Consider the following 14,400-nt stretch of genomic DNA (forward strand, 5'->3'; position numbering starts at 1 on the left):
CTCCTTTACTCATTATTGGCTTTGCCCGCACCTGCTGCCTTTCATGTGCAATCGAGCCTTCTAAATCCCTTTCATTTCCCTTACTTTGATAAAGTCATCCAAATACATGACGACTGTAGTACACCAGGGTATGAATTGATACATAATCCCTTCTGCAGGCCCTCCTTAGGGCATCCTGAGACGCCCACCCACTCCCCCGAGGAACCTAGCTGGACGTTGTTGTTCCCCCTGGAGTATTCTGAGTGTTTACATGCTGGATTGCGTCCTTTTGGGGATGGGGTGTGACGCCGTCTCCTGGAGGCACTAGATATGTTGTTTTTGTAACTGGACCCAGGCTGGAAATTGTCATACAGGGGTCCATGGAGAGATAGATACTCTTGGTGATGGGACCCTGAGCTTGTGTAGAGATTGTCATCCATGAGTCCTTGGAGAGATGCTCTTAGTGTTGGGGATGGGACCTGGAGCCTGTGCCTGGCAGGCAAGTGCTCTGCCACTAAATGGTGCCCTCAGCATTACCTCATCCCTCTTTCTGTGGGGGAGGGGTAGAGGTTGTGTGGCACTCTGTTACCTAGCCTGGCCTGGAACTCACAGCAACTCTGCTTCAGTCTCTTGGAAGTGCTGCGATTACAAGTGCCTGTGAACACAGCTGTCTTTCTTACCCATGGTTTGTGTGTGTGCGCGCGGCGCGCGCGTGTGTGTGTGTGTGTGTGTGTGTGTGTGTGTGTGACATGTGATGAGGGCAGGACAGCCTTGGGTGTCAGTTCTCTCTCCTTTGAGAGTCTCTTGTTCTCCTTGTATACAGTAGTCTAACTGTCCCATGTGCTTCTGGAGATTCCCCTGTCTGTCTTGCACCTTGCTGAAGGAATGCAGGGATTACAGATTCAGGCAACCATGGCTATCTAATTTACATGATTTCTGGACTCGGATCCTTCCACTTGCACGGCAAGCATGTTATGGATTTATCCGTTCACTAACTGCAATGTTCTTCATTTTGAGACAGTGTTTCCCCGACCCAGAATTCACTATGTCCTCGAAGTCATGGAGATGCCCCTGCCCCTGCCCCTGCCCCTGCCCCTGCCCCTGCCTCCTGGCTGTGCGGAGTATTCTTCTTGATTTTAAAGTGTGTACAAGGGTTTTGCCTGTATGTGTGTAGGTGCATCATGTACGTGCAGTGCCTACAGAGACCAGAAGGCATTGGATCCCCTGGAACTGGTGTTACAGATGGTTAGAGCCACCATGCAGGCGCTGGGAATTGAACCCAGGTCCCCTGGAAGAGCCACAGCTCTTAACTGCTGAGCCATCCCTGCAGTTTGCACTCAGCATTCTTTTTTTTTTTTTTTTTTTTTGTTGTTTTGGTTTTTTTTGTTTTTTGTTTTTTATGTTTTTTTTTTTTTTTCCCGAGACAGGGTTTCTCTGTGTAGCCCTGGCTGTCCTGGAACTCACTCTGTAGACCAGGCTGGCCTCAAACTCAGAAATCAGCCTGTCTCTGCCTCCCAAGTACAAAGGCGTGTGCCACCACTGCCTGGCTTGCACTCAGCATTCTTAATGGCCAGAGAGTGTTCTGTTGTATGGCCGCCATGCATTCAGCCACTTCTGTTTGTGGTCACTGAGGTTCCTGTCATGGTAGTGAAGGGTAAAGTTGAAGCAGACCGTCTGGTGATGCCCTGTAGGCTCCTGGTGCCCTTTCCTGCTTCTCTGGCCTCAGTTCCTCAGGGTGTGAGCTGCACCAGGTTGTACCCTTGTCCCTAAGCCAATGAGCCCACCGTTGGGCATGAAGAAACTGTAGGTCTTACAGGCGAACAGGTGGATGGTAGTGGGGCGGTGGGAATATAAAACCAAGGGCAAATGACAGGGGCGGGTGGTGCCGTTATGGAGGGAGTTGGTACGTGTTCTTTGTCTGATGCCTTTGGGTGAGGGTCTCAGTAGGGTGTGGGTGGGGCATGAGAATGTTCCTGTGGGAGGGCCTCGCCCTACTCTTAGCCAACTGAATGGGAATGAGTGCTGGGGCCTCTTTCCTTAAAGTCTTGGGGTGTCTTGATTTTGTTCTTGGGCAGGGTGTGGAGATGTGTTTCTTGGGTGTCAGAGACACCCTTGCTTGTGTGACCACTTCTAGTAACTGGATCTGTTATTTTCTTGTTGCTATGACCAAATCCGTGACAAGAACCTAAGGAAGGTAAGGTTTATTTTGGCTTCCATCTTGAGGGGATGTAGTCTACCATCTTAGGAGGCCTGGTGGTAGGTGGCACTATCTGTGATGGCGGGAGTGGGCAGTTGGGCTCCTCATAGACATGGCTCCCGGACAGGAGGTAGAAACTGGACAGGAAACAGGGCCTGGCTTAAAAATGTCAAAGTCCACTCCTAGTGACCCATTTCCTTAAAATACCATAGCTCCCACGATAGTGTCACCAGCTGGTGGCCACTCATTGAAATATACGAGCCCATGGGGGGATTTCTCACATTCAAATTGTGGTCATGGCCTTATCGCCAAGACTGTGGTAAGGGTTGTTTTGTTTTAAAAAGTAGGTGATAGCTTCCCATGTACTGGTAGGAGATTGCTACACAGATGTCAAGGCCTGTGGGCCTTGGTCTGTTTTGTTGTTGTTTTTATTTTTGTTTGTTTTTAAAGAGAAGCCAAAAATCTAGGTGGTTTGAGGTTTCTCTTTTTGTGTAGTTGGCACCGAGATCAGAGTTTACACAGATGTTTTGTAGGCTGAAGAGAAAGACTCAGTGTCCTGAAGGAAGAGACAGATAGATTCTAGGAAGGGAAGTATAGACCTGTCACTCAGAGTTTGGGAACAGAGCCACAGTGACGCTGTCACCTGCACACCCTCATTAAATGATCCAGGCCTCCTTGAGAGCTTTGCAAACATGGTCCTTTGTGTCTCTTTCAGATCCTGGCCCTACGGAGAAAACGGCCCAGAAACGGAAGTTCCCCAGCCCTCCACATTCCTCCAATGGCCATTCACCCCAAGACTCGTCTACAAGCCCCATTAAAAAGAAAAAGAAACCCGGCTTACTGAACAGTAGCAATAAGGAGCAGGTAAACAAGCTGCTGCGAGCGGCCTCTGCACCCGTGGGATGGAGGCCAGGCGGCAGGGCGTAGCTTGGGTTTTGGCATTGCTGTAGCAGGCTGCCTGGCACTACCTGCCATTTACATAAAAGGCAGCTCAGAAGGGGCTGTGCAAAAATTTTCAGCGGGGTTTCAGGTCTGTTTTGAGGATAGAGGACAGAGCTGTATGCCAGATACCGGGGTTTGGGGTGGTCCTTGGGTTAGTTATTGGTGGTCTCAGGGTTTTCCTCCCTCTTGGGCTAAGACATCTGCCTGAGGGGGAGTGGGAGGATTATGTGGCTGAGACTATTTTCTCATCTGTAAAATGAAGGTCAGTGGGGAGAGTCACTGAGTCAGCTTTGGTCATGGGCTTTGGTCATGGGCCACTGTCCCTTCTCTCTGCGCACAGACCCGCCTACCTGGCAGCCGATGCTGTCAGAAATATTGAAAAGGATTTTTTTTTTCTTAAAGAATATTCTAGCTTTACTTTCTCTGGTGCAGGGTAGGTAGTCTTTGGATGTGAGCTGACTAGAGGCCCATGAATGGACTGGGTAGGGTGTCTGTCCCCTCTGTGACTGTGAGTTCTGGCCTTGTCAACCTTGTCAACCTTTGGTGACGGTTACTTCATCCGTTCTGTGCTTTATCAAGTGCCGGAGTGGGCTCCAGGGAGCGAGGGTTGGAGGGAGCAAGGTTGCTGGTTTTATGGGCAGAGGTCTCGCAATGGTTAAAGGCCTGACGCCTCACGCATATGTTTCTGAACACAAATCTGTTTCCACTCTTGAAATTATATAGTGAGTGGCCAGTACTGTCTCTGGCTTCGAGCAAGTTAACCTCTTGTGTGCTGCTAGCTTCCTCAGTCACAAGATGAGGATTGTGGTAACTGCCCAGTCCACAGGGCTGTTGTGAGTGTTAACTCAGCACCATTCATTGACGGATGATGCAAACATCGGTGACTGAATTTGGAAAGGACGCCGGGCTGTAGCAACCTTTTCTTTTTGTTTCAGAGACTCATATGTAACCTTGGGTGGCCTTGGACTCTGGCTCTAATAATTTTAGTCTCTCCCCACAATAAAACCCCTCAATATCTAAAAAAGCATTATCGATCCACACCGTCTGCCATGGTAGTCATAGCCATGCATGGCTTTTCTTGGGTGAGAATTACTTGGAACTGAGTTTTTCATTTCATCTAATTTAAAGTCAAATGGCTGCCCATGGCCACATGTTAGATGGCACAGGTCTAGTTGAGAGGGGTTGTAACTGCCTCTGTGTAAAGGGAAGCACAGAGGTGTTCCCTCCTCTGGGTCTCAGGGCAAGTGGGGTTAGCTTTGCTTGTCTTGCTGGTGACATCTGGCCCCTGCCACCTGAGAGCCTTCATAGCCCATAGGAATAAAGACTCAAAAAGAAACACTGGGGGTTATGGGTGTGGCTCTGTCTGTAAAGCGCTCGCCTTGCAGGTATGAGGGCCTGACCTGAATTTGAGAAACCCTGGGACCTATGTAAAAATGCCCAGAGTGTTGGCTTGCAATCCTAGCCCTGGGGAGGTGGCCACAGGAGGATCCCTGGGGCTAATTGGTGAGCCAGGCCACTGAGTTCCAGGCCAGTAAAAGGAAGTGGAGGGCCCTCCTGAGGATGAGCTGAGATTGTCAAGGTCTTCTCTGGCCTCCACAGGAATGTGAGCTCGAAAGCGCATGTCCGTGAGTGTCTGAGAACTGGCTGTCTTTCTGTTAGTGGGTCTGTGTGAACATTTTCTTTCTTCCCTTCGTTAACTGCATATTAAGGCAGTTTTTGAGCCAAGTCGTGAGTGCCTACACCTGCCATCCCAGTACTTGGGAAGCTGAGGCTACTGAGTATCAAAGTTCAAGGCTTCATAAATTAGAGGATAACCTAGGCTTCACAGTGAGTTAGTGGCTAACCTGGGCTATCTACCTAGCAAGGCCTAGTTTTATACCAGTCTTCAAACTCATCCATTTCAGTAACCACGTCAGTCTCCTACTCATGATGGTTGCTTGTAACCCGGCACCATGTGTCACCCTGTGTCACTTCATGTTTGTCACCTGTCTTACCGAGGGCCTCAGATAAAAGTCAGTGTCCTCCTGCACTGCTGTTGCTCAGGGTTTGACAGAGGGTGGGATGCCATGGCTTCAGAAAAGATATTGAGTATGGGGACAGCGGGTAAGGTTGAAAAGACACAGGACCTCAGCTTGCCTCAGGGGACCTGCCGTGAGCAGCCATTGCAGAAGACCTGGAAGGCACCCAGCTCTACCAGGTCACATGACCTCGCTCCCAGCATCTGGGACACTCACTGTGTGAGTGGGTTACTGGCTTTCTCTTAGAGCTTCAGTTCGATCTTCAAGGGGGCTTTGGATAAGCACTATCTAGGGTTGATTGACAGGTGGATTAGCCTCAATAGGCAAAGGTGAGAGAGTCTTGCCCCATGGTTATTTCTAGCATCTGACATTTGCAGAAAGGGACAGTTTTCATGCACTCTAACAAGGGGATCACAGACACTTAATTCATTTTGGAATAAGACTCTCACCATACAGCCCTGGCTGGCTTGGAACTTACTGTGTAGACCAGGCTGACTTCCATGTTCACAGAGATCCTCCAGCCTCTCTCTCAAAGTACTAGGACTGGAGGTGTGTGCAACTATACCAGGATTTTTAAAAAAAAAAAAAAGAGAGAGAGAGAGATTTATTCATTCTTTTTTAAAATTGCATTATGTGTGTTTGCTTGCATGAGTTTATGTAGGTCGTGTGCATACAGGAGCCCTTGGAAGCCAGATTTGGAGGAATTGTAGTTATAGAAGGTTGTTAGCAGCCATGAGGGGGTTGGAAACTGTCTGCATGTATGTTTATGCCCTGTTTTTGTGTAGTGTATGCCCACAGAGGCCAGAAGGCGTGGAATCCCCTGGAACTGGAATTAAAATTGTGAGCTGTGGGTACTGGGAATTGAACCCAGGTCCTCTAGAAAGAATAGTCATTGCTCTTAACCACTGAGCCATCTCTCCAGCCCTTCACTTATTATTCTTACAAAAATCCTGAATTGCAAACATCTGCCTGCCTCAGTGCAGATGAAAACATCCCTGGAGTGAGTGAATAGGTCTTTTCCATTTTCTTGTTAAGCTGACCTGGGGCAGGAGCCAGGGAATAAAAACATTTACTCTGTAACCTGCAATTATCCCCTTGTCGCGCCTGTGCGCTTTGCTGCAGGGCCGTTTACATACTTCAGACACGTGGGAGAGAGAAATCCGAATCCATTTTACCTGAAACGGTTGGCTTTTCCTTTAAAAAGCTCCACGTTTGTTATGAGGTAATTTTTGTGCAATAGAAAACAGAAGTCATAAGGGAAGTATGTGATTGACTGGGCTGCTGTCCTCTGCGGCTGCTGAAGTTCCTGGAGTGAGGGTCCCCGAAGAGAGCAGAGTCACCTGGTTGTTTGTCCCTTTGGTCCTGAGGACACCTACTTGGGGTGAGGCAGAGATGGAGCCTGGGGGAAACTTCTGAGCCATCAAAGGAATAAACGCGGTATCAGAAATTCCCAGCTGGGCTGTGGTATCAGGTTGGGTTATTTGATCCCTGAGTTTTGGCTCTACTCTTTTGTTAGTGAGATGGGTGTTGTTAAATTATAAGGCTTTCCTTGAACACGTGCAGGACAGTACATTGAAAAAATGTACCATTTAGAGACTATCCCAACAATGATATTCCTCCCTGGAAACGGAGCAGACCACCCAAGCAAGCCCCTGTTGGTGATTCAGGAAGATGGAGCTATTTTCTTAGGGAGATTTAAAAAGCTGGGCAAAAAGTTCCCAAGACTCCCTGAAGGAGTTTGGAGGACCAGACATCTGCAGAGCTCTGACTCCTCGTCCTAAAATCCAGGGAAGAAGCTGGGCTGCCTGTAGCTCTCAGGCATTTCTCATCCTGTAGGCTCTAGCCATTCTAATACAGACATGGGGTGAGGCTCCCTAGTTAAGCCTTCTCTTAAGAGTTTGTGAGGTCCTGGGCTCAGTCCCTGGTCCTGAAGAGAAAGAGGAGCGGTAGACAGGAACACAGAAGCCTGGTCCTAAGGAGAAGTCAGATTTTCAGTCAACAAAGTGTTACAGCTGGTTTCATATTAGGTCAGTTTAAAAAATGTTGAAGTATGTCTGTGTAAATAGAGCGGTGGTCACTGAAAGAATATACTAGGAAACCCCTGTTTTACACACACACACACACACACACACACACACACACACACGCGCGCGCGCGCAGAGACACACACACTTTTTTAAAATTAAAAACAAAGTATGTGTAAGAGATTGTGGTAGGTGGGGTGGGAGAATGTATGTGAGAGTGAGTGGGTGTGGGTGTTTATGTGTGTGTGTATGTATGTATGTATGTATGTATGTATGTATGTATGCACGCACGATGGGCTTCTCTCCTTTCCATGGATTCTAGGGCTCAAGTTGCTTAGGCTGGCCTCTACCTGCTGAGGCATCCTGTCATTCTCTTAGGCTGGCCTCTAACTCACAGTCCCTCTGCCTCGGTCCCCAGGCAGCGGCATTACAAGCACAGTCTTCTCATCCATGTTATCAGAATTTGTGCTGTATGTAGCCAGTATGAGGTCTTGTTGGGGGAAACAATATTTTACTGACAGGGAGCTTGTGTTGTGTAAATGTGATATCTACCCAGTGCCCACGGGTTTGTTGGAAGGCATCTTGTTTCCCTGTGGGCTCTGAAGGTCACAGACCTGTTAGTAGACCATTTGACTGTCACCACTGGACAACTCCGGGGTGGACTTTGCAGGCTTCTCTGTGCTTGGTTCTGCACTGCTGTCGAATGTCTAGAGACCGGTTTCCTGATGCTGTCTCACAGGAAGATGTCTGGTTCCCGTGAATTGGTGGGCCCTTTCCTCTCTCGGTCTGGCGTTGTTGGTTCTGATGAATTGGCCAGCCTTCCTGGCCGATGTGAACACCCCACTCAAGGATCGGGGCTTTGGGGAGCCATTGGAGATACTTTCTATCTTGGAGACATACTTAAGTAAACGAAGGATAAATTTTGCTCCAGCCCAAATCTAATTGTTTTTGCCCTCTAAATACTTAACTAGTTAAAGCTGGCCAGGGCGGCTTGGCAAACCCACATGGGCTTTGTAAATTTGGGCTCACACACGTTTTTGTGAGTGGTGGCTATGCTGCCATTTAATATCAACATGTTGAAACTCTCAGCTCCATTTTACAGATGAGAAAATTGAGGTGGGGAGGTGGAGAGAGATGTGGCCTAGGTCACTTAGCTGCTTAATGGGGGTGGGGGGGGTGCGGGGTTTTAAACTGTGCACTCGGGCCATCTAGCCACTAACTCTCAGGTGCCAGCTTTGAGTGCCTGGCAAGTGGCTTTATAGCTGTGGACCAGCCACTGCTGTGTTTAGTTGGGAGGTGGAGATGGCATGGCTGTGTAGTGGGGTTGTGAGGGGTTGTGAGGGATTGTGATGTGTTGTTCTTGATGTGCAAATTACTGCTAAGAAACCACCTGTGTTTTGAAACCCCACCTGTCTTTCTTGCCTACATTTCAGTCAGAGCTAAGACATGGTCCGTTTTACTATATGAAGCAGCCACTCACCACAGACCCTGTTGATGTTGTACCGCAGGACGGACGGAATGACTTCTATTGCTGGGTTTGTCACCGGGAAGGACAAGTCCTTTGCTGTGAGCTCTGTCCCCGGGTTTATCACGCTAAGTGTCTGAGACTGACATCGGAACCAGAGGGGGACTGGTTTTGTCCTGAATGTGAGGTTAGTTCCCGATGAATGAATTCATTACCTGCCTCAATTCCTCTCCTTTCTCTTTTCTTCCTTTTTATTTTTTAAAAATTTCAAAATAATCCAAATAGAGGGAAAGAGAAATGTCTTGCCTCCCGCCTGCTCTACCCTGGCCGCCCCCTCTGGGGACCCGCCTCTGCGCTGGCTGCAGTGGGGCAGCTCTTGGAAAGACATGTCGCCTTGCCTGTCCCCGAGCCTTGGGAGCGCTTTGAGACCTGCCGCTGTGCGTCTGCTGCTTCTGCCTTCTGCCGTGAGTGCCTTGGAAGGACCTTGTAGATCTGTAATGGTTGACGCCTTTTGAAAAGATCCCGCGCTGTTTCCTCCCCTTCTTCGACCTTGACTCCTCTCGCCAGTAGCCTGCTGGGAAGACCGCTCTAGCGTGTGTGCTCTCCGTGGTGACCGCCTCGCATTTCCTTTCATGCGACCTGAGTTTCTCCAGTGCCCGTTAGGTGTCGGGGATTCAACAGCACGTTCCACAGAGTGGATGACCCTTTCTTATTATTTATTGTTATTTTGAGCAAAAGCGGACAAAAATCCGAAAGTTAACTTATAGCAGAAGGTGGAAGAAAAGTAGAGAAAATGGGACGGAAGACGGGAAGAGGAAGTTGAGGTGCGATGTCCCCCCAACACTGGGAAGGACGCACTGAGGTATAAGGAGGATCTGAAGGGGAGGACATCTGGGCAGAGGAAGCCGCAGGTTCAGGGCTAGCCAGGCTGAAGGCAGCCCACCCCAGTCTCACAGCAGCTCAACCGTCATTAAGCCGACTGCTCGAGCTCCCGAGTCTGCGTGTCTCCCACTGTGATGCTCTCTGCTGACAACAGGAGTGTCGCTCATACACATCATCCTGTCATGTGTGTGAACATCTCTGGGATTCCAGCGGGCACTGGATTAGATCGTGAGGAAGCTTCCTGTGTGAGAGGGAAGCTCCACCCAGATGTGCGCATGGCATGGGGGAGCTCACGCTAGGAAAATGCCCGTGACGCCGCGCTTGGGTGGGAAAAGGAGAGAAAAGAAATTAGACTTTAAAACAAACGATGATGTGAAAGGGGCCTTCTGCCCGGGTCGTGGCAAAAGCTGGCTGACGGCTCCCCTGGGCTTACTCCAGACAGACTTGCACACCCTAAATTGACAGCTTCCACTCTGTGTTCAGAGCTGGGTTTGCTTTCCCGTAGTTTTGTGGGTTCCCCAGCCTTCTCCAGTTTTCTTCCGCCTTCCCTGTGGTCTCAGTCACCGAACAGAGATAAGTTGCCTTCTCTGCAAGTGACGGTTGTAGAGGAAGGTATCTGAGACCCCAGAGTTTATGACCAGTCTGTGTGGGAAGCAGACCGTGGGGAAGGGCCAGCCAGTTGGTTTGGAGCCAAGCTTGCTGTCTCACTGTTAACAATCATGGCTCCTCTCTGTCCCCACGGCTGCTGCTGGAGGCTCAGGTATCCTGTGTGCCTAGGCAATGTTTTCCCTAAAACAATGGCACATCTCCTAACTTCTCTTATATCAGGAGATATTTCCCAGTGTCCTCCAGCTAACTGGCCTTTGGGCTCCTTGGTCAGTGTTGCACACCAATTTCCCTGTTTTTCTTTTTTTTTTAAAAAAACTTGACTGGGACTCTTTCTTTTTTGTTGTTGTTCTGTTAACTGGTTTTGGCCAGAGAGAGGGAAGAGTAGAGGTAGGAGGGGGAACGGCAGGCAGGCAGGTGACTCTGGATCTGGAGCACGCTGAAAGACACTGCATTCAAGCAAGCAGCTGTACTTGCCTGTGTGTTCCAATTCAGAGACCTCAGTTTTTCCCCGAGGGGTGAGTTGTAAAGGCAGCCTAGAAGATGAAGTGGACTCTGTTAGTGTGCTCTGGACTCTTGTGGGGTTTTGAGCGAGACTGTGTGGTTCTTCTCTTGACAACCAACCACAGTGAGGGTTTGTTGGAAGGCCCCGGTGATGTGACAGATGGAAAGGAATGGAGAAAATGTCACGTCTCTCCTTCACAGCCTGGCCAAAAGAGTCCTTGACACTTTAGGATTTGCTATTTTTTGTTGTTGCCACACAAATCTCAGAATCCCCGAGATCTGGTATGGGGTTTCTGCAGCAGTCTGGTTACGGTTGATTATCTGGATCTTCCCTGTGATAAGGATGTCCCCTATGAATTGACAGTTGTGAGCCTGGTGTGGTGGCACACGCTGGTAAACTCACTGCAGAAGCTGAGGCAGGGGTGTTACGAGTTTGAGGCCAGCCTGGGCTACATAGTGAGAGTCTATCTCCAAAGAGAAGAGAGGAAGGAAGGGAAAGGAGAAGAAAAAAGGTAAGAGAAAAGGGAAAGGAAAGAAAAGGGAAAGCTGGATATGGAGGTGTACACCTTTAGTCCTGACACGAGGGAGGCAGAGGTAAGTGGATTTCTGAGTTCCAGGCCAGTGAGATGGTTTTGAAGCAAGGAAAGGAAAAAGGAAAGGTTTCCTCTTCTTGCAGGATGTCCTTGAGTTTCTCTTTGTGTAGCTCTGGCTGTCCTGGAACTCACCTTGTAGACAGACCAAGCTGGCCTCAAACTCACAGAGATCCTCCTGCCTCTGCCTTCCAAATTCTGGGATCAAAGGTGTGCATCACCACCGCCTGGCTCACATTAAATTCTTAAGACCCAAGGGTTGCAGTCCTGTGCCATCCCAGGTCCCAGCTCTTGATGCCTTCACCAGCTGGAGTCACTTCCTGGCACAATGTATGTGGATTGATGACTTAAGTCTTTGCCTACAGATCCAGTACATGTTGGTCTTGCGGTTTGGAGTTCTTTTCAAGACCAATAGCAGTTCCCACGTAGGTGGGAATTGCTTTTACCTGTGAGTGCAGAGGTAGAAGGAGACTAAACGGCAGCCATGTGTGTTTTCCCTAACGGACCTGTGTGTGTGTGATTTTTTGACTTGTAGAAGATTACAGTAGCAGAATGCATCGAGACGCAGAGCAAAGCCATGACCATGCTGACCATTGAACAGCTGTCCTACCTTCTCAAGTTTGCCATTCAGAAAATGAAGCAACCAGGGGTAAGAGGCCTGTCCCCGCCGCTGTGAGCGGGGTGACCATGGCGGTTGTTTCCGTTGATGACCTACAGGTTCTCTCATGGCACACAAACAAGCTCTTGAGGAACTTCCTGTGTGTAAAGATGTGAGATATGATAGTCTGTCCTGAAAGAGTCTAGCTGGGAGACAGGGGCAGTGAGGTGTGGGTGGGGTATTAAGATTCTGAAGAGCGCCGGGCAGTGGTGGCGCACGCCTTTAATCCCAGCACTTGGGAGGCAGAGGCAGGCGGATTTCTGAGTTCTTGGCCAGCCTGGTCTACAGAGTGAGTTCCAGGACAGCCAGGGCTACACAGAGAAACCCTGTCTCGAAACCCCTCCCCCCCCCCCCCAAAAAAAAAAAAAGATTCTGAAGAACTGTATGGTCAGACTCATGATGGTCAAACCCCATTGTTGGAGGAGGGACTCTGTGCTCTTCTCCTGGGGCCTTTGTGAAATTCTGTGAGAGCAGAGAGGCAGCCCAGTTTAGTGAGACTGAGCCAGCGAGCTCTGTGGGTGAGACTGTCTGTTGATAAGAAGGTGGGGTTTGAGCAGTGTAGGAAGGTGGTCTGCCACATTCGGCTGTCAAGGTGTGGGTCACACAGCAGTGTCCTTCTGAGAGGCTTCACCAGACCAGCACAGCTGCGTTTGGTGTAAGATGGTTTTGGGAAGGTGTCAGGAAAATGCTTTTTAGAAGATTTTTCTTGGGGTACTGGGTATGGAAGGAAGCCAGGGCCCTGTGGCCACCAGGTGAGTGCTCTATCCTTGACCTCTTCCTGTCTTCAGCTCAGGGTCTATCATGTTTGGCAACGTAATATTTAAACCCAGGCTTGGTGGTGTATAATCCTGGCACTAGGGAGGCAGAAGTTCAAGGCTACCTCCGTCTCCTTGACCGGTTTCCGTTTAGCCATGGTCACATGGCAAGGCATTGGCAGGGGAGCTGCCTACCCCACATAACCTAAAGACATTATAATTCATTACTTAGTCATTTTTCCTACAGATGAATTCAAGGAACATTTTGGGTGGGGCTCCCTCTTTTGTTTGCATAAAAGCACCCTGTGGTCTAAGGAAATCCAAGTGTGTTTCTTAAGTAAATAGTTCACAGAGACTCTCAGTGCTGCTGTGGGGCTCACCCTTAAAGTTACTACAAACACACAAGAGTATGGCTAACTACATGTCTCAGGAGATAAAGATGCTTGCTGCCAAGTCTGCTGATGAGAGTTTGATCCTCAGGCTCCTGACCCCCACATGCCTGCACACCCACACCCCCACATACCTATACCTCCACACCCCCCCACATGCCTGCACACCCACATGCCTGCACACCCACACCCTCACATGTCTGTACCCCCCATACCCTCACATGCCTTTACCCCCATACCCTCACATGCCTGCACTCCCACACCCCCACATGCCTGTACCCCCACACCCTCACATGCCTGCACCCCCATACCCTCACATGCCTGCACACCCACACCCTCACATGCCTGTGTCCCCACACATACACTAAAGAGATAAATGTGGTAATGCAGAAAATACAAGCAAAACCAAAAGCAGGCTTTGGCTTTGAGACGTATTCGGAAATCTGTTGTTATGTGGGGAGGGAATCCAGCTCCTTCCGTTGGCTCTTGTTAAAACAGGAAACTATTTTTCTCTTGAGTCCCAATCAATGGGAGTAAAGTATATAGCCAGAATGTGGTACAAAGAAAAAAACAAAACAGGGTTTCTTTGTGTAGCCCTGGCTGTCCTGGAGCTCGATCTGTAGCCCATGCTGGCCTTGAACTCACAGAGATCTGCCTGCCTCTGCCTCCCAGGTTCTGGGATCAAAGGTGTGCGCCACTCCAACCAGCTTCTTACTCTGTCTGCTAAAAACTATTCATAAAGGGATCTCTAGTGCAGGGAGCCTGCTACAGGTGTTTGTTTTTCTTTTTCTAGGGGAGGGGAGGGTAAGGCAGGAGAGGGGTGTTGAGAATGAAGAGCCTTACCCACCCATGCTAGATAAATGCCCTGCCACAGTGCTGCAGCCAGTGAGCTCTCCACGACAAACCCAGCTTTGGGTTTTTTTTTGTTGTTGTTGTTTTGTTTCATTGAGACAGGGTTTCTCTGTAGCCTTGGTTGTCCTGAAACTTGCTGTATAGACCACACTGATCTTGAACTCATAGGAACCTGCTTCTGCCTCCCGAGTGCTGAGACCAAAGCCGTGCACTACCATGCCCAGCATCCCAGTCCAACTTTGTAGGATTCTAAACCTAAAAGAAAAACTGAAGGCATTAATTTTTAATGTGTGATATATTTTAAAGAGCTTTGTTTTATGTATGTGCATGGGTCTTTTGCCTGTGCTTGTCTGGTGCTGGCGGAGCTCAGAAGAAAGCATTGAAGCCTCTGGAACTAGAGTTACAGATGCTTAGAAACCATCCTGTGGATGCTGGGTGCCCAGACACACAGAGACACACCACATTCCACACATACCACACACACCACACACACCACACACACCACACACATCACACACACACACACACACTACATACAC

General features: G+C 49.2%; 1 protein-coding gene across 12 annotated transcripts in view; it reads left to right on the forward strand.

The window, feature by feature from the left end:
* The window catches only part of Zmynd8 (zinc finger MYND-type containing 8), a 101,037-nt gene that overhangs the window by 31,877 nt on the left and 54,760 nt on the right, over positions 1 to 14,400 (forward strand). For 10 of the 12 annotated variants that reach the window (XM_028769634.1, XM_028769643.1, XM_028769637.1 and 7 more), the window contains 3 exons: positions 2,892 to 3,040; positions 8,594 to 8,812; positions 11,743 to 11,856. In XM_028769634.1, the coding sequence (XP_028625467.1) occupies positions 2,892 to 3,040; positions 8,594 to 8,812; positions 11,743 to 11,856 (482 nt within the window). The remainder of the gene's footprint in view (positions 1 to 2,891; positions 3,041 to 8,593; positions 8,813 to 11,742; positions 11,857 to 14,400) is intronic. The other 2 variants (XM_028769642.1, XM_028769648.1) reach the window with 1 other exon arrangement.

Source organism: Grammomys surdaster, unplaced genomic scaffold, assembly GCF_004785775.1.
Source record: "Grammomys surdaster isolate TR1022 unplaced genomic scaffold, NIH_TR_1.0 193, whole genome shotgun sequence".
In the NCBI taxonomy this organism is placed as follows: Eukaryota; Metazoa; Chordata; class Mammalia; order Rodentia; family Muridae; genus Grammomys; species Grammomys surdaster.